The sequence below is a fragment of the Eschrichtius robustus genome, chromosome 21, assembly GCF_028021215.1.
Source record: "Eschrichtius robustus isolate mEscRob2 chromosome 21, mEscRob2.pri, whole genome shotgun sequence".
NCBI lineage: Eukaryota > Metazoa > Chordata > Mammalia > Artiodactyla > Eschrichtiidae > Eschrichtius > Eschrichtius robustus.
In genome coordinates this window covers 21,381,783-21,402,557 of record NC_090844.1, presented here as the reverse complement: position 1 = coordinate 21,402,557, position 20,775 = coordinate 21,381,783, and the positions used below count along the sequence as shown (strand labels likewise).

Genomic DNA, 20,775 nt, shown 5'->3' with positions numbered 1-20,775 from the left:
AACAATGCAAGGAACTAAGAGGTGATATTTGACAGTAGGAGGGGCTAGCTCTTTATTTAAGGAAGTCTTGCACTCAGATTATTCAATGAGTATCAGTTGACCTCTACTTAGAGTTTGGAATGTGGTATAGTAGAACACCTAAAGGCTCACAAAAAAGTACACGTAAGTGTATATATATCTTGTCACTCAGAACTCAAAAGCCACCCACTGCTTTCCCCAGTCAACTTATTAAGTTGGACAAGCAACACTGGGCCCCAATCTCTTTCTTCCACTAAGCTCCCCAAAAAAGCCTGACGAATCAGGTATGTCTAGGTAATAAAACAGGTAAAACTGGGACTTCCAGGCATTCCCATCTCGAATTAACTGGATCAGTGGTTCTCAAACTCAAGTGTGCATCGGAATCACCTGCTGGGCCCTGCTCCCAGAGTTTTCTCATTCAGTCAGTAGGTCTAGGGTGGGGCTCAAGAATTTACATTTTCTTTAAGTGATGTCACTGCTGCTGCTCCAGCGACTGTACTTGGAGAACTGCTGAGCTAGGAGACCACAGTGGTTTGGTTCTAGTTCTGAAAACAGAATCTGTGGCTGGAGTCTGGTAAGTTGATGGAAAGGATGGCATGAGATGATGCTACAGAATTAGGTGACAACTAGGTTATACAGACCTTGTAGCTTATGTTAAGCCCTGACAATCTCTCCGCGGGTTTTAAGTAGATGAGTGATGTGATCTGATGTGCAGTTTTCAAAGACTACACTGGCTGCTTTGAGGAGAACGTATTGGGAAGAAGAGGCTCAGACCCATATACTGACAGGTAAGAGGTGACGGTTCAGGAAAGAGAAATGACTGCTGCTTAGGCTGCAGGGCTGGTGATGATGGTGGGAAAAAGTGGTCAGACATCACTTACATTTTGGAGAGAGAGTCAACAGCAGACACTTGGCAATGGGTTGACTGTGGGAGCATGGGAGAGGCAGATGCCAAAGAAGATGGTCAGCCTCCTGTCTTAGGGATCTAAGAAGATGGAGTAGTGGAGGCAGAGCAAACTGCAGGGCGGGTGGGCTGGGTGGTAGCAGTAGCCGATTTCCGTTTTGGATAAGCTCAATTAGACTCTTTTAAACCACTGGTTACAGGAGTGTGGAGATCAGAAGAGAGGTCCGGGCTGAAATATGAGTTGGGTGGGACCTGAAGCTGGGGAGATGAGGCTTCAGAGTATGGGGGTGCGATGTGGGAAGGGAGCAGGCCTGGACGCTGGTATTTAAGGGCCAAGTCAAGAAGGAGCCAGCATGGCGAACTGACTAGGACTGGAAGAGAAGAAAGAGAAAACTCAGAAGAGTATGATGGCGTGGAAGCTGAAAGAAACAACGTTTTTGAAACGAGAGGTGGCAGTCTGGAGATGGGAGTGATGCTGAGGTCAAGGAAGAGAATGAAAATGTGATCACTTCATCCAGCAACAAGGAAGTAGGGGAAGGCTGGAAAAATCAGCAGAGGCGAAGTGGATACCTGGTGGGAAAGAGAAGCTGGACTGAGAGAGCTGAAGAGTGAGAGGGAGGGGAGGAATCAAAGACGTTTATTCACTGAATCATTGATTCAGACATGGATTCATCCAATTCAGTTTTAAACAAATATTACGTGAGCTCAGCCCTGGGGAAAAGAGGAAGAATTGGGTTCCTGCCTTGGAGTGGCTCATTACAATCTACAAGTGTAGACAAAACAGCAAACACCTTCTCCTTTCCCCCTCTCCCCAGACTTTCCTCAAACAAGTTATTACTTTCTGGAGTCATGACTATCTGCTGATCTCACAGAGCTTCCCAATGTTTTCATGTCAAGACCTACATAAAAAAATGATAATATTGGTACAGAGCACTGAGTTGACTAGCAGGGCTGCTTAAGGCTGGAGTTGTGTCCTAGACAAACACACCCCCATCCTTGGCTCAAGCCTGTGGGATAAGCAGAATCCTTGTCATCCCCAGACTGGTTCAGTCTGCTGTCACCTCAACCCAGGTATGGTTTGTTCTATTCACATCTAGGCTCGAGCCATCAACACTATGGTTCAAGAGCCCTAGTGGAAAGAAAAGTCTTCCAGAAATAAAGAATCTTCTACTGAGTTTTGGGGTGGCCTGGCTTTTGGGTATTTTCTTGACCTCTCCTCTGTTCTGAGTAGGAAATGTTATCACTACTAATGTAGTATTTATCTGATATATATTATTATTTAAAATCTTTTTACATATTCCTATTATATATTTATTATTTCTCCATGGAAACTCTAAGATCCTCAAGGACAGGCGCTATGGATACATTTTCTTTCTTTTTGTCCTTCAGTGTAGTGTCTTGCACGCAGTAGGTAACGCTTATTGACTGATACACACACAGGTATGTGAAATCCACATTCCATGTTCAGGCTTTGTTTGTAGTAGAAGAGAAAGCATTGCTTTCTTATCCAATGTTTAAAATCAACACTGATTTTTGCCTTTGGTTGGTGGACTCATCTGATACCAGCAAAAATCTGGCTGAGGTGAAGCATTAGCAGACTGTGGGCACACAGTCTATTTTTAGAAAACTGATTATAGATATTTAACTCAATACTTGTGAACTTTTGACTGAACACGAACGTCTACCTCACTGAAGTAGGGGTGGGGTCTGTGCCTCTTTCTCTGTGCCACATTTTTTGAGTAGGATGTTGAATATTCTGTGAGCTCTGAGAAAATGTTAGTTATAGGTAATAGTTTTGAGGCCAACACATTCAAACCAGTAACTAGTTACCTTTCTCCAAGTCTTCTTGGCCAACAGGGACCTTCCTATTGTGTGGCTGTGATACTTCTCATCACATTCCCAGGCCCCCATGTCCCAGGTGTGTGACAACACTCAAGGAGAGGTTATGAGGTGACCATCTAGTCAGGGGCTACGATCACATACATCTGTCTTTCCTCAATACTCACTTTTTAAATTTTATTTTTGTTTGCTTGTTTAACTTTTCTCCAGACTCTCTGTGCAACAACTGGCTGAAAACAGCTATTCCAAAATACTTTCCTCACAAGCAGAGTGTCCTGAGCCTAACAACAGGTCAGTCTTACAGGTGGGGTTTCCTCTCTCTGAAAAATGCTTGCACACTTGAAATTAGCTTGAAAAGAACATAAAGAATAGATACGAAAAGGAAAAAAGATAAAGCAAAGAATATGCCCCCCATAGCTTAAAATAAGCCTCAAGGATACCGGAGCCAGTAGAAAAGCTCACTCACTCATCTGGGACTCCTCTGAGCCGGGTTCCTCGGGTTACAGGGGTTTGGGTGACTTTCTGGCTTCTGTTACACCAGCTCCCTAGTAACAGATTCTCACACTGGTTATGCTGGGAAACTATATGGATTGATGGTTTGTAAATAAGCCCAAACTTTTACTTTTATTTTTGATTTTTGTTATGTTGTAAGTACAGGCAAAGCTCATTTTATTGTGCTTCTCTTTATTGTACTTCACAGATATTATGCTTTTTTACTAATGGAAAGTCTGTGGCTATCCTGTGTTGAGCACGTCTACCAGTGCCATTTTCCCAACAGCTTCTGCTCACTTCGTGTCTCTGTGTCACATTTTGGACATTATCACAGGATTTCATATTTTTTCACTATTACTATATTTGTTATGGTCATCTGTGATCAGTGATCTTTGATGTTACTGTTCAAATTATTTGGCTTTTTTTTTTTTAGCAATGAACTATTTTAAATTAAGGTACATACGTTGTTTTTTTAGATGGAATGCTATTTCACACTTAATAGCTATAGTGTAGTGTGACTTTTATATGCACTGGGAAACCAAAAAACTCGTGACTCATTTTGTTGCAATATTTGTTTTACACTGCAGCAGTCTGGACTCAAACTCACAGTATCTCCAAGGTCTGCCTGTATGGGATCGGCCACCTTGGTTATTCTATTACAGTTTCCTCTCCATCAATGCGTTGCCTCGTCCCCCTGTGACAGGGAGGTGAGGGTGTGGGCGGAGCTTACAGAATACTCAGTAAGGCACCCCACACCTAGGTCCTGGCAAGTACGTGCATGCTTTAGTCTTAGCGTAAAGTATTTATAAACAACAGAAGATACCCCAAGTATCAATTACTTCTGTGATTGACCCTAATTCTGAAGCAAATTGTTAACAAAAATAATTTTTACTGAGATACAAAAATAAGTCTTTCTCTCAACAATTAAACTGAGGCCTTGTGAGCATTGGTGAGCTTGTAAAAAAGAAACTTTCTTTGCTCTGTATATGCAAAATAATGATGGATAGGAGAAAATGTGGTTTTCTCCTAGGTGGCAATTCTAGTTGGTAGGATCCTTTTTTGCTCAGAGATCTGAGGCTATGAAGCCATGGCCTAGCTGTACAAAGAACAAATTCTAAGCCTAATAGTATTTTAATAAGTTTGACTCAGTGAAACGTAACACTCCAAAGAAAGCTTAGAATAAAGACCATCCAGTTTGAGGAATTCTGAGGATAAGGTATTGTTTTGTTAAAATAGCTACTGTCATGGAGGGTTAAGAAAGGGAAAGAAATCAACATGCCTGGTTTTGTCATTTAGCTGTATTCACTCTAGAATGTCTTCAAACGTAAAATGTCTATGTTCTAATTTAGAAATGATGCAGATAGAAACATCAAAAAAAGAAATAAATCCCCAAACCAAAAAAAGCAAAAACAAAAAAAACCCCAAAATGCTAAAACTCAGGATATTCCACTTTTTCTTGAAAAATACAATCTATTTTTTTTTTAATTTCTAAGATTTTAGGAGCATAAATATTTTTACATACCAAAAAGAGTAAAATATTGATATTGGCATCAAGTCAGGCCTTGCTCCTTGTTTTAAGTGGCTTTAATATTATCCTTTCCTTGCCTTATTGCTTTTTGCTAGTCTGTTCCTTGACATAATGCGTTGAGAATGTGACCACAGGACAATGTGTGTAACTACTGAGGAGGAAGACTCAAACCATGTTAGGTTGAGTTCAGCTTCCATAAAATACAACAGAATTTTTTTAAACTTAAGAATTAGCGGACTTCCCTGGTGGCACAGTGGTTAAGAATCCACCTGCCAATGAAGGGGACACGGGTTCAAGCCCTGGTTTGGGAAGATTCCACATGCCCCGGAGCAACTGCGCCCTTGCACCACAACTACTGAGCCTGCGATCTAGAGCCTGCACGCCAAAACTACTGGGCCCATGTGCCACAACTACTGAAGTCCGCAAGCCTAGAGCCCATGCTCCACAAAAAGAGAAGCCACCGCAATGAGAAGCCCACGCATCACAACAAAGAGTAGCCCCCGCTCGCCGCAACTAGAGAAAGCCCGCACGCAGCAACGAAGACCTAACACAGCCAATAAATAAATAAATAAATAAATTAAAAAAAAAAAAAAAGGATTAGCTTCAGCATTTTTAATGACCTTTAAGTTGCACATAATAAAATCTTGATTGGCCAGACTATTTTGGAAATGGAACATAAATTGCATTTTTTCCTTAATGTAGCTTTAAATTTAAAAAAGGAAAAGTTTATTTCAACCATTGTTGAAAATCATTGGAAAGTGGATCAGGATATTTTCTTGCCCTAGCAAATAAAGCATAATGAACACAATGCAATCTCTCTTTGAAGACTTTGGTTCTTGCAATGTGTTCAGCTCCTTATCATCTGAGCTGCACACCCCACCCTCTATTTTCAAGAAGTACCTGTGGGGGTCAGAGGATGAGCAGAGTACACACAGCATACCCTGGAAGCTGTTATAATAGTAAATATACACTGTAGGTGATCTTCTTGGGTTTGCTTTTTGTCTGAGAGGTAAATTATAGGTAACTTGATTAACCCATCAATTAACCCAGGTTAACTGATACTTTCGAGAATTAAGATAATGTACAACAATATATTTAAATGTGATGTTTTCTGAATTATACTGAGTCTCTACTAAAATGGATGCATAAGGGTGATTCTGTGATTCTGGAATCTCCTGTCCAGAAGTTAACAAAAATGGGATCTCTATTTATCCTCCCTGAAGACAGAGAAATGGATTAAATCACCTCTCTGGAATTTCTACAGCACTGTGAGTCTAGAAGTTACTTGAGTAAAATTTAAGTAAAAGTTATTTAAGTAAAATAACTAATTAAATTAATTTTTTTTAAAAGATGATAGTATTTTCATATAGGACTTATTACTTCTTCATATATAATTAAAAAAATTTTTTGTTGTCTTTATTATTATTAAAATGCATGAAAAAATCTTGCAAAATATCTGTTCCCTACCAATATTATATGAGTTTTTCTTTGAGATGCAGAATAAGAATTTGGTGACTCAAAGTGCTCAAAGGGAGAATTTATTTATTTTTTCCCATTTATTTAATTTTTTCTAATTTAATTTTTATATTATAGTTGATTTACAATGTTGTGTTTGTTTCAGGTGTACAGCAAAGTGATTCAGATATATATATATCTCCATTCTTTTTCAGATTATATAGGTTATTATAGAATATTGAGTAGAGTTCCCTGTGCTATACAATAGGTCCTTGTTGATTATCCATTTTATATATTTTATTATCTATTTTATTAATATCTATTTATATATATATATAGCAGTGTGTATATGTTAATCCCAAGCTCCTAATTTATCCTTCCCCCCACCTTTCTTCAAAGGGAGAATTAAAGCTGCGGTGGGAAATGGCTCTCCAATTTCTTACAAGATTGTCCTTCATTTCTTCCCATTTAAAATAGGACTTTATTTAGAATATATAAATCAAAAAGCACAGCAACCCAAACTCAATGCGAGTTCCTAAAAGGTTCAGAATGCCTCCTTCTCCTTCATTACCTAACATCCATTTGTCAGATATCTACAAACATGGTCACTTTCTTAGGCTCTACATCAGCGTAGGAAACTCACTATAAGATGTTAGCAAGCCCAGAGTTAGTCAGACACAAAGCATTTTTCAAGCATCTTCTCTGTGTGCCAGGCACTGTTATAGTACTGGGAAAACCATGACAAACAGAACCAGAAAAGCCCCTTCTCTCAGGAAGCTAACTTTGCAGGAAGGGAGATTGACTAGAAACATCAAAACAAATAAGTTAATGTCATATTCAGATAAATATGAGGAAGAAGATAAAATAAGGTTACGTGGTTTTGAGTGACCTAGGCTGGGAGAGTGAATGGGAGGTGGCTTTAGCCAAGGCAGTCAGGGAAGTGCACTCTCTGGAGGTGGCATTAGAGTTGCAAGCTGAGCAATGAGATACAGGGAAGCACCAGGAGCTGCAGGTGCAAAACCTTTGGGATCGAAAGGAGTCTGATGTGCTCTTAGTACAGAAACTAGGTTAGAGTTGGTGTAGCAGAGTGCAAGACGGGGGAGAAGAGAGGAAGAGGTCAGGGAGTCTGTGAGCCCTTGTAGAAATTTTATGCTGGCTGCAGGGGAGAGCGACTGGGAGGGTTTAAGCAGGAAGAGTAGCTTGATCTGATTAGTGCTTAGAAAGATTACGCTGTGCCCAGGATCCACTGAGGGTAGGAGGGAAGGCAGGGGACCAGCTGGGACACTGGGAAACAATGGAAACTTGAGCTGGGACTGTGGGAGACAAACATCACTTGTCTCTGGCCAAGGATAAGGAAAGGGGAAAATAGCGGAATTTTTTGTTGGGGAAGTGAGCGGGACTTCCTGAGGCATGGATTAGATGGCTCATTTGAAGGAAAGCGAAGAATCAGAGATGGCTTCTGGGTATTTGGCTTAGATATTGGCTGGAAACCTGGGTGTGTGGAGGAGAAGAAACCAAATGTCCTCCTTTTGGTATGTTAAGCATGAAATGCTTGGTAGATATTCAAATGGAGATAGGTCATAAGTTTGGCTATGCTTTCTCCATGTCTGCTATGCACCAGACACTGTTCTAAGCCCTTTCAGGCACAATAGCTAATTTAGTCCTCTCAGTGATAGCTGCAAGTAGGGGCTACTATTATGACTGCTAAGTTTATAATAAGTGGCATAGTCTGAATTAGTCCCCAGAAAACCTGGCTCAGGACCCGAGCTGGTCATCACTGTGCTGAGCTGAAGGAAGAGAGAAAAGTCTGGCCTTACAGGAGAGATTTAAATTTCACCATACATTTTAGAGTCATCAGCCTACAAGGTGTCTTTAAATCCATGGGGCAGGATGGGACCTCCCAAAGAAAAGGTGTAGATGGAGAGGAAAACATGGCTGGAGACAGCATCTTGGGGCCTTCAGCAGTTTAGAGGTCTCTCGAAGAAGGAAGAGCAAAGGAAGGTAAGAAATAGCAGCTAGTGTGATTGGAGGAAATTAGGCAAATGGATATAGAATCTGTCCAAAGTTCACTGGCATTCAAGTATAAAACTTTAAAAAAATATCATGTTCAGAAGTTATGGAAACCAAGGACATGTGTGTCCAACATTTTTCTCTATGAGATTTTAATATTTTTAGAGAAAGCAATGTGAGCACACAAGAATTTATTTTCCAGATAACTTCATGTTTCCTATCAAGTCATGAGGCTTTCTGAGGTTAGGGCAGAAGACAATTAAGTGAGGGTTATCTGAACCCTGACTGAATTTCTCAAAGCATATTTGAAATTAACATCCTATTTTCCCTCACGGTAAAGTCAACCCTTGGTCAAGCTGATGAAAAAATCCCTATTTTTCATAAGAATAGACTTGAAGAAGTATAGGATAATATATATCACATATTCTGCCTTAGAGAAAACACTAATAACAAACAAAATGTTCAAGCCAAATCTAGATCTGTTGTTCCATAAAACCACAGCACCAGTTCACTTATCCACACGACACAGTGTCTGTCATGGTGCATGACAATATGAAGAAGAAAAATTAATCAGCCATTGTTCACTGGACCTATACTGAGACATGTATAATTATAACTTTATTAATTTCAAAACAACCTGACCTTTTGACAAGACATAGGTTTTCATAAACAATTGCTTTGCAAATTATGAAAAAAATTTTTACTTTATATTTTTGTTTATGAAGGTACATTTTAGCACTTACTGTACTTGAATTATAGCTGGGAGAGGAAAAGATATGATATGCAGAATCCTTCCAAAAATTGGAAAGAATGCATATTTCCAAAGGCTCATCCTTCTTGTGAAAATATAATTGAGAGAGTTCTTTTTCTTCTAAACCTTCCAATAGGAGCTAGAGATCATTCATCTAAATCTATGAAGCATATTTCATTTCTGCTAAAATTCAAGGAAACAGAACCTTTAATAAAGTTTATTTTTCTAACAAATATACAGTCCTAAGGTGAAGTCACTTGATTACGAGATAATATGATTTATTATCGGGACTAGAGGTTGAATTACAATGTAGAAATTATAATGTATCAAGATGAGTTATGATATTTGCTAAATTATTTTAATATTTCAGACTAGGAAATTTAACAATTCCAGGGGAAGTTTTTTAACCTTCAAAAAGTGAAGTCCTATTTTTCTCAGTGTAAGAGATTAGCTTTTGCTTTGCAGTTAGGTATACAGCTACTGAGACTTTAGAGAAAGAAAGCAGTCAAGATTAAGCAATTGTATTAGCGCACACAGCTAAGCCAAGTGTTCTACTGTGGGGAGCTGCTGTGTGGTTAAAAAGAATTGGACTTATCAGAAGGCTGAGTTTGAATACGAGCTCTGTCACTTACTAGCCACATATTCTTGGCTTTAACCTCATCTTCTTTATCTATGAAATAAGAATAACATAGTATTTGCAGGGTTGTTGTGATAATTAATAAATAATTTTGAAAACACTATGTAATATGCACCCAAATATACACTGATATTACTACTATGTGACATTAATGGTACCTCGAGAAGACAAAACCAAAACATTAAGACTGGAGTCAGATTTGTCATTTTTTCTACTACACTATAGATAAATAAATCATTGAATAGAAATGAATGATTTACTAAATAACCAGCTAGGGTTTCCGTGGTGGCGCAGTGGTTGAGAATCTGCCTGCCAATGCAGGGGACACGGGTTGGAGCCCTGGTCTGGGAAGATCCCACATGCCGCGGAGCGACTATGCCCGTGAGCCACAACTACTGAGCCTGCGCGTCTGGAGCCTGTGCTCCGCAACAAGAGAGGCCGCGATAGTGAGAGGCCCGCGCGCTGCGATGAAGAGTGGCCCCCCACTTGCCGCAACTAGAGAAAGCCCTCGCACAGAAACGAAGACCCAACACGGCCATAAATAAATAAATAAATTAATTAATTAATTAAAAAAAAACCAGCTAAAGGAGATAAAATAGAAAATATAAACAAAAGTATAAAAAGAACCAATTGTTTCTGGCCAAAGGCAGAAGGGAAGGTATAACCTCCTTCCTGGATGAAAACATAGAAATAGAATGGAGACTTGTTCAAATACTTGCTTGATGATACCTTACTGTAGAACTGAATTCCAGAATATTATAAGAGCATTTAATTTCTTTATATTTCTTCTATCCTAAAATCTTGATTATATAGCACTTAAAAGGTCTATATGAAAGAATATAGTAAATGGATATTATTTCCATAACAAGCATTGGATATTTGCAATATGGTTTTTGAGTTCAAGTAAAGATACTTCTGATTCAATTAGAATTATTTTTAAATTAAATTACTCATTATCTGCCTCATTTCAGAAAAATGAATTACCTCATTTGTAATTAAGAATGAATTCACTCATAGTTACATAAAATAATTGGTCCAATATTTTCAAAGGTCATGATGCAGGGTAATAACATATTCTAGGAAATCTGTATTTTGTAATTAATTTTAATGCTTTGTTTTGGTTTGATAATCATATTAGCACCACCAATTGTAAATAGAAAAATAGTGGGTGGATTCTGGTGTCTTGTCACGTTGTTCAACTTTACTGCATATACATGAGAGAATTTAGGAGGATAAAACAAAATAAAGAAAACTGAATTTCCAAGGTAATGTATATATTACAATATGTATATACATACAATACAATATGTATATACATAATTGTACCTACAAAGCACCTTTCCCATAAATTTGGTAAAATGAGACTAGGAAGTGTAACATTACTGACGTTTAACAGAGATAGATTTGCAGCAGTAAAGAAAAACTTAATACAGTATTAACTAAATTATTGAATCAAGGAAGAGTCCCTTAGTGTCAAGAAGTAAGTCCCATTCTTTTGCTCACCCCCTTCTATAACATGCTGTGGCTCTATGCCAACATCACAGGTGAGTTACTAGTCTGACCAGCAACTGGTAAGCCTCTGCTTACTCAATTCTTGAGACAGTGGAGTAATAATAAATAGCTTTTATTGTTGCAGAAATCAAACCATTCTATAGAATCAGCAATAGTTATGGACATCTAGAATTCTACTTTCGTATACTTTGTTTGCTTTTTGTTTTTCCATATAAAATGTCTGTAGGTTAATCAAGCGATTAAACCAAACACATTTACGGATTTGGATTTTTTTTTTTTTTTTTTTTACCAGAAGCACTTCATATATAACTATACATGTGTTTGGTAACAAGAGAGGGAAATTTCCATATGAGCAGGAGATCAGTAAATATTTTTGGAATGACTGATAATGAATTAATTAACTCAGCAGTCCCCAACCTTTTTGACACCAGGGACCGGTTTCATGGAAGACAATTTTTCCATGGACGGGGTGGGGTGGGGGGGGATTGTTCAGGCGGTAATGTGAGCGATGGGGAGCAGTGGGGAGCGGCTGTAAATATAGATGAAGCTTTGCTCGCTAGCCCGCCACTCACTTCCTGCTGTTAGGCCCGGTTCCTAACAGGCCTCGGACTGGTACTGGTCCGTGGCCTGGGGGTTGGGGACCCCTGAATTAACTGAATCATCCTCTTGCTCATCAGATAGGAATTTTACAGACTAAACTACCTTTATTATAGAGTTGCTGTGAGGTTAAAAGACAATGAGATGATGCATATAAGAACAAGTTTCAAAGTGAAAACGGCTATACAAAGGGATGAACGTAGCTCAAATGATACAGTAATTGACCTCTAAGTCAGAAAGGACAAGGTGTGATTTTAAATTTATTTATTAATTATTTATTTTTGGCTGTGTTGGGTCTTCATTGCTGCGCGTGGGCTTTCTCTAGTTGTGGCGAGTGGGGGCCACTCTTCGTTGCGGTGCGTGGGCTTTTCATTGCGGTGGCCTCTCTTGTCGCAAAGCATGGGCTCTAGGCACTCAGGCCTCAGCAGTTGTGGCATGCAGGCTCAATAGTTGTGGCTCACAGGCTCTAGAGTGCAGGCTCAGTAGTTGTGGCACATGGGCTTAGTTGCTCCACGGCTTGTGGGATCTTCCCAGACCAGGGATTGAACCCGTGTCCCCTGCATTGGCAGGCGGATTCTTAATAACTGTGCCACCAGGGAAGCCCAAGGTGTGATTTTTCAGTCCTCTGGTAACAATCTTTCTAGAGTATTTATAAAAATGAGATGATGCATGTGAAGCAGTTAGCAGGGCACCAGGCAAATAACAAGTGCCCAAGAAATAAAGTATTATCTTTTCAATTCCTAGTCTCAGTTTACAGCTTGTTCCTTTTATAGGGTACATCAGGCAACAGACACAATTTATTTTAGAGCTTTTGTTGACATTTGTGTGTGCTTTAAAATCACCCTTCATTTCTGACTTGATACAGGGTAGAGATGTCCTGTCGTTACTTCACTGTTCTTAAATAAAAAGAGTAGATGGCTCTCATTGTCAGAAAATTTTATTAAGAATTACAGATTATTGCTGATTTAAGTTTAAAAGTTTATTTTTACAAAAGTAAATTTCTAAGCACATAAAGCAGGGTTTTTTAACCTGGAGCCCCTCATTTTCGAACCCTTAAAATTGCATGCCAAATTTATTCCTGCATGTGTACGTTTACTTCTTCAGAAAACAATCCCTCAGCTTTCATTAAATACACACAGGGATTATGATTCTCTCCAAATTAAGAATTATTGGTATAGAAAGTCTATAACAATGAAATAGTTTATGATATGTTCACATTCATTTCTTCCTTCTTTCCTTTTCTATTTGTTTAACAAATATTGATCGAATGTCTACTATGCGCTTAAAGCAGTGGGAACACAGCAGTGAATAAAGCACATAAAATATCTGTTGTTCTCATTGGACTTATATTCTAGAGGGGGGAGACAGACAAAAAGCAAATAAAATACAACATAAAATCATGTAGCAACAAGCGTTATGAAAAAAAGCAGAGCCAGGAGTAGAGCATGATTGGTATGGCGTGGCAAACCACAGGTTCAGGGACACCTCTCTGGTAATGTGTCCTCAGAGCAAAGACTTCAAAGAAAGGCAGGAGAAAGCCATTCACATAAGTGGTGAGGACCATTCCAGGCACTCTTTTAAGCTAGAAATCATCTTCAATTTTTTACGCTGACTTTTCTCTTGTCTATGGTCCTGTTTACTTTTTGTTGCTCCTTTTTTTGGTTGTTTTTTTTCCACAGGCCCAATGCATGTGAATTTTGGCTCTCCATTTCTTCTCCTGTAAGACGAGGGTGTTTGACAAGCTGATTCCTTAACATGTTAACATACTGTGCTGCCTGTTGTTGTTTTATTATTTTTATAAACTTCACATGTTTCAGAGTTCTCCCAAATTTGGTGACAATTTGGGCTAAGCCATACATTCCATAATTAATTCATCCACCAAAGATTCACAAAGAAGTAAAACATATGTCCTTGCCTCTGAAGAGCTTAAAATCTGACAGCAATAAACTTCCTGGGGACTTCTCTGGTGGCGCAGTGGTTAAGAATCCACCTGCCAATGCAGGGGATAGGCGTTCTATCCCTGGTCTGGGAAGATCCCACATGCTGCGGAGCAACAAAGCCCCTGTGCCACAACTACTGAGCCTGTGCTCTAGAGCCTGTGAGCCACAACTACTGAGCCCACGCGCCACAACTACTGAAGCCCGTGTGCCTAGAGCCTGTGCTCCACAACAAGAGAAGCCATCGCAATGAGAAGCCCCCGCACTGCGGTGAAGAGTAGCCCCCGCTCCCTGCAACTAGAGAAAGCCCGCATGCAGAAACGAAGACCCAACGCAGCCAAAAAAAAAAAAACCAACTTCCTGGAATGTTCAACTGTGCTCTATGCCTGCATTCAATTGCAAAAAATTGTTCTTATTCCTCGGGGTGGTTTTGCCAGCACCTGTGTCTGTCTGAAATTCCCTATGTTGTGGCACCAAAAAAAGGCATAATCTCCTCAAGCTACAGGGATGTCCACAATCAATATTGCTCCTTTGAGACTCATGCTGGGGGAAACAGGTGTGTGGTAGGACTGGAATAAAAATAATGGACGGAGGGTCACATTTCAGCAAAACTACTGTTTTTCCTGTTGAACCAATTTCTCTAACTTAGAATCACAACATCGTACAAAAAGAACTAGTGACAAACAAAAAACAGAAAAGAAAAGACAGGAAAGTGAAAGAAAGCCCTTAAGATATTGGAGAGCTTGACGCATGCCACCACAGAGAACAGAATCACTGGGAATTGTCCACTGTCTACTGCCTTCCGCAAAACTGAGACCAGCCTGCAGACAGGAATGAAATCAGTGGACCTGTAATGCAGCCGTGAGTGTCACTCACACTTTGGGTGTGGGCACACGCTGTGCCTTTAGCTTAGAGTAGGTATTGAAACTTTTGAGGGTTCCTGAACTCCAGCGTGCACGGGGATCCCCTGCACGGATTCTTGAAACACAGGTTGCTGGGCCCCAGGCATAGTCTCTGAGGCCCAAAAGTTTTTACTTCTAACAGTTCTAGATGACGCTGATGCTACTAGACCACATTTTGAGAACTGTTGGCTTAGAGAATTCCCAGATAGTTCCTGATTGGAGAACTGCCACTGGGCTGCTGAGGGTGTCCCAGCAGTTGGAATGTCATAAGGAATCCTTGCAGAAGGCCTTAAAACAGGGCAGCCAAGGTGGTGACTCCAGTAAGTGGAACAGGCAGGCTCATCTTCTTGGTATGCAGTTGCTGAGATGCAAGACGCTTTTCAGACACTGTGCAGCTCTTAGGATAGCCCCAGGGAAGAATAGGCCCCGTCAAGGCGAGTCAAGAGCAGACTGATTACATCTATACCCGAAGTGTGAAGGTCCAAAAGTCATCCATCAAATTCTCTAATCACACATGAACACAAGAGCAGCTGAACAATCTTTCAATAAGTAAAATAATAAAATACCTAAACTGTTTGCCACTGTATAAGCCAGGCAGTAATTATCCTAGCAATAAAGAGACTTTTAAAATTGAAATGTATCACATCAAGAGGGTACATTTGGCCAGTGTGAATTAAAAGAGTTTATTTGCTTTCAATCTGTGAATTCCAAACTAAAAATCATTTCTGATCTTGAAGAATCTAAATATGATTGATGAGCTATGACAAAATGAAAGCAAAGCCCTACCTTTTCCTATCTGTAAAAAAGGTGAAGTAATCCACAACAGGTGATAGGAACTACCCTATTTACAAACTATTTAATGCTTCTATTAAGAAACTATTACTTCATATGTCAGGGAAAAGTGTTTAAAAGTACATAGGAAATTTGGAGGAAATTCCAGAAAATTCTATATGATTAAAATAGCAAGCCAACAGGGAACTATACTCAATATTTTATAATAACCTATAAGGGAAAATAATCTGGAAAAAATAGATATATATGTATGTACACCTGAAACTAACACAACATTGTAAATCAACTATACTTCAATTAAAAAAAACAAGATTAAAAAAATAAAATAGCAAGAAAAGCAAACAGTTTGTCGAGCAAGGGATACATGAGAGTTACTTTCAAGTGTCAACTTGGCTAGTCTATGGTGCCAGTTGTTCAGTCAAACTGAAGTCTAGATATTTCATAAAGGCATTTTTCAGATGTGATTAACATGAAATCAGTTGACTGAGCAAAGCAGATTACCCTTCATAATGTGGGTAGGCCTCATCCAATCAGTTGAAGGCCTTTAGAGCAAAGACAGATTTCCCAAAGAAGGAATTCTGCCTAAACACAGAGACCTTGCCTAACTTTCCAAGCTGCTTCCCTGTGGAATTTGGACTTAAGACTGTAACATCAACTTTTTCCTGAAATTCCAGCCTGCTAGCCTGCTTTATAGATTTCAGACTTGCCAGCCTCCAGAATCACATGAATCAATTCTTTAAATAAGTCTCTCTCTGCCTCTGTCTCTGCCTGTGTCTGTCTCAGTGTCTGTGTCTTTCTCTCTCTCTCATATTACATCCATCTATCTATCCATCTATCTATCTATCTGTTTCTCTATCTATCTAATCTCCTATTGATTCTATTTCTCTGGAGAACACTGACTAACACAGTATATAACAAAGACAAAACAAGACCAATCAGGCTAGAATTATTGGACTTCAGACTGTTTTTAATGTGACTATGGTGAATGCCACAATAATCTCTGACTACTTGAAGGTGATTTAATTTTCCTCTTAATCTCCGTTGTCTCCACCCTTTACCCATCAAAAAGCAGAGACACGTATTGTCTATGTATTGATGATACTTCTGTGAAACAGGTTCACCTGTGCTTTCTATAATTTCATTTGCTTGGAAGATGTCAAAGAGGTAGATTTATGATTCCTCAGTGATTTAATCAATTTGAGAGATTGGATCGTCCTCTGCTGTGCTTTCTCCAGGTAGTTCATGTCCTCTGCAGCCTTAAGTGTAGCTACACCAAGTCATTATTCTGGCCAGAAATTGATGGCTCATTGCCTGAGACAGGGACATTATGTACAAGGCCGTCTTACACAACTTCTGGGACTGTGCAATGTGGTGACCCAAATCAATTATGATCACTGAACGGAAGAAAGCATTGAAACTACATGTCTCTGTACATTTAGAGACAAAATGTGCTCAAATAAAAGTTATAAGATGGGGAATATTGTCTATTCTGTGCAAGGCACTATGCAAAGTAATTAGATGAATAATCTTATTTGATTTTTTAGTATGTCTGTGAAGCAAATGATGGTGATGACGATGATGATGACGACGACGAGTCTTATTTTCTGGGTAAGAAAAAGAAGGTCAGAGATATTAAGTGACCTCTGAAAGTCAAACTGTTAGTAAATGAAGGGATATGAATTTAAGTCATATCCGATCCCAAAGCCTGTACTCCTTTCCTACCCTAGGAAAGTTAGACTTTTACATAGTTTTAATGCCTTTAGTTCAATTTATAGATATGCCATCCTGATTTTTCTCACAGAGGCACCCTTTCTAGACATTGACCTGAAAATAAGTCTATAGCAGGTGAATCTAAGTTAACATTGCATATCATTCTGAATTACCTAGGGACCCAAATTTGAAATAGCTGGATGTTTACATTTCCAGAATGGCAGCACAAAGTCGTCCAAGCCATCAAGATGTTTGGTTAATACCATTTTCTCTGGGAATGTGGTGAGTGTTTCTCAGAATCTTGGGATTTATTTTGCTTTGATGTTTTCTGAATCTATGTATCCTGTAAGCCACACATGCATTTACTCATTTATTTTTTCATTCAATACTCACTGAGTACTTATTATACGCAAATTCTGTATTTTATACTTAGGAAGGTATGAAGATGAATTAGCTATAGGTTCTCCTTTTACAGTACTTTCAACCTGAGGAGAAGTTCTAGTAAATAAGTGGAGGACAGAGCACAGAGTGACAAGTGGCTTTTGATGTCTGCCACAAAGCATTACCAGCAAAACAGTTCTTGGCAAACGGATGCAGAACTGGTTATGTATGAAATATTGCATAAGGTTAGCCACTGTTCCTCTAAAGCCATCATGATGAAGACCATGATCATAATAATACAAGCTAGATTGATCTGTTAGGACAGGAAGTATTTTTATCTAAAAATTGTTTGGGTAGATTTTTTTCCTTGTGGCTAGAAATAGAGAAAGAAAGTAATAACCATAAAAGTGAATTTCATTTTGTAATTAGACATAGTTTGCATGTGGTGTGAAAGGAAAAATGTCTAATTGTGTGCACACATTTAACCTAGTAAGTCTAGTCAACTTCTAACTATTTAATTATTTCACCAAATTGGATGATAGGTGGATAATGAGAAATGATGAAAAAGTGACTCTGGTATACTGAAAATGCAAACAGTATCTATAATTCCAGTACAGTGAAGTAGGACAGGAATTTAGAGCCCTCCCTCCCCACTAACTTCGCACATGAGGAGAGTAATCCTCAGAGGGGAAGCACACTTGGCCATGTGTGATAGACAAACTAGGGTAAGAACATGGGATAGGACTTGAGGGGCAAGGAAATAGTGAGGATGGAGCTTGTAAACTTGTCCCCCTACCCCCCCACCCCATGACAATATCCAACTGTCATGTACTGTGCCAAACATATCAGGAGTTGCTGTAATTACAAGCAAATTGAGAATTAAAAAGCCAGTTGATTTCAGTTCCCCTAGAGTGAAAACAAAGTAATGATCGCAGAGAAAGTAAAGGAAATGAATCTCCTTGAGGCACTGGTTAAAGCCTATCTTGGGAATGAGAGTGAGGGAGGGAAGGAGTCGGCAGACGGTTCAGAGGGTGGGACCTCTTGGAAGAGATAATAGACTTATGTGGTTGATCAAGTGTTAGCTGAAGTACATTTCTCATTCACACTTTGGAACTCAGCAACGAATTAGGGTAAAAAGATAAAGTTTTCATTTTAACTTAGAAAAGGATGACTTCATAAACCTTTGGTGATGTTGTTTAAGATGCTTATAAATACTATAAAGCCATTCACATTTGTTATTGGGAAGTTGTGGTCTGTGCATCTGCCATATCAGGTTACATTGGGTAGGTACCTTCTACCATATTATGAAACAATTTCACAAGAATCTGACACATGAGAAAATATTCTGAAAATATATCCTGAGTGGTACTTTGGGACTATACAGCGGTATGCTTGGAGAATATATGTTACCTGTCCCTAAAACTTCGTTATATATTGAGTGTACTTTTTTTTAAGGTAAAGAGATTCATAACAGTATTAAAAGAGGCTCTTTCACTTCAGCTGGAGTTCTGAACCATATTTCAATTCTACTGGGTTTGAGGGAAGTAAAATTGTTCACAATCATAGTCTAAGATTTTTCAATTAGCAGGAGGAATGAAATGTAGGCTAATTTGAATTTGCAAACAAGTTGAGGTCTAAATGTCCACTTTCAAGTCTGCTATTTGGAATACTGAAATATTTTCTTATAGAAAAAAAAACACAAAACACCTGACCTGGTAGCCCAGATTGCCGAGTCTGCTCACTAAATCCCTTTAGACAATAATGTACCTAAAATTTAACTGCTTTTCTTGTTCTTTGTAAGATAAGCCACAAGTACAAGAACCTAATGGCAAAGTGCATAGTTCCTCTAATGTACGGACTTACTGACCTTCCCCTTGTACAGACTGGGGTGTGTCTAGGAGGGAGGTGACAGAAGGAATGAATAGTCTTGCCAGTGTAACCCCCCAGCACACACTCTCCTTCTTATTTCACAGCCCCTGTGATTGGTTTTCTTGAATTCCCTTTCCAGGCACAGCAGATATTCCTGACTAGGTTTTATCTCTTCTTGGGTCCAGAACAAGAGGAAACATACCTAAAACCAGAATGCAGAGGGATCTTCAAGATGGCAGAGGAGTGAGACGTGGAGATCACCTTCCTCCCCACAAATACATCAAAAATACATCTACATGTGGAACATCTCCGACAGAAAACCTACTGAACGCTGGCAGAAGACCTCAGACTTCCCCAAAGGCAAGAAACTCCCCACGTAACTGGGTAGGGCAAAAGAAAAAAGAAAAAACAGAGACAAAAGAATAGGGACAGGACCTGCACCTCTGGGAGGGAGCTGTGAAGGAGGAAAAGTTTCCACACACTAGGAAGCCCCTTCACTGGCAGAGACGGGGGTGGGGGGGGGGAAGCAGCTTCGGAACCACGGAGGAGAGCGCAGCAACAGGGGTGCAAAGGGCAAAGCAGAGAGATTCCCACACAGAGGATCGGTGCCGACCAGCACTCACCAGCCTGAGAGGCCTGTCTGCTCACCCGCTGGGACGGGTGGGGGCTGGCAGCTGAGGCTCAGGCTTTGGAGGTCGGATCCCAGGGAGAGGACTGGGGTTGGCTGCATGAACACAGCCTGAAGGGGGCTAGCGCACCACAGCTAGCCGGGAGGGATTCCAGGAAAAAGTCTGGATGTGCCTAAGAGGCAAGAGACCATTGTTTTGGTGTGCGCAAGGAGAGGGGATTCAGAGCACCACCTAAATGAGCTCCAGAGACAGGCACGAGCCGCGGCTATCAGCGCGGACCCCAGAGACAGGCATAAAACAGGCTGCTGCTGCAGCCACCAAGAAGCCTGTGTGCAAGCACAGGTCACTCTCCACACCTCCCCTCCTGGGAGCCTATGCAGCCCGCCACTGCCAGAGTCCCATGATCCAGGGACAACTTCCATGGGAGAACACACAGCGCGCCTCAGGCTGGTGCAACGCCATGCTGCCCTCTGCCACCACAGTCTCGCCCCGCACTCCGTACCCCTCCCTGCTCCCGGCCTGAGTGAGCCAGAACTCCTTAATCAGCTGCTCCTTTAGCCCCATCCTGTCTGAGCGAAGAGCAGACACCCTCAGGCGACCTACACACAGAGGCGGGTCCAAATCCAAAGCTGAACCCCAGGAGCTGTTCGAACAAAGAAGAGAAAGGGAAATCTCTCCCAGCAGCCTCAGGAGCAGCGGATTAAAGCTCCACAATCAACTTGATGTACCCTGCATCTGCGGAATACCTGAATAGACAACTAATCATCCCAAAATTGAGGCGGTAGACTTTGGGAGCAACTGTAGACTTGGGG

The 20,775-nt window shown here is 40.1% G+C and overlaps 1 protein-coding gene across 16 annotated transcripts in view; it reads right to left on the bottom strand.

Annotated features, from left to right (window-relative positions):
• DLC1 (DLC1 Rho GTPase activating protein) overlaps positions 1–20,775 on the bottom strand; it is a 416,411-nt gene that overhangs the window by 236,803 nt on the left and 158,833 nt on the right. The window contains exon 5 of one of the 16 annotated variants that reach the window (XM_068532244.1): positions 13,365–13,460. The exons of the other annotated variants lie outside the window; for them this stretch is intronic. Within the exon in view, the coding sequence (XP_068388345.1) occupies positions 13,380–13,460 (81 nt within the window). The 3' untranslated portion in view covers positions 13,365–13,379. Of the gene's footprint in view, positions 1–13,364; positions 13,461–20,775 lie in introns of those variants that run through there. 16 annotated transcript variants of the gene reach the window in all.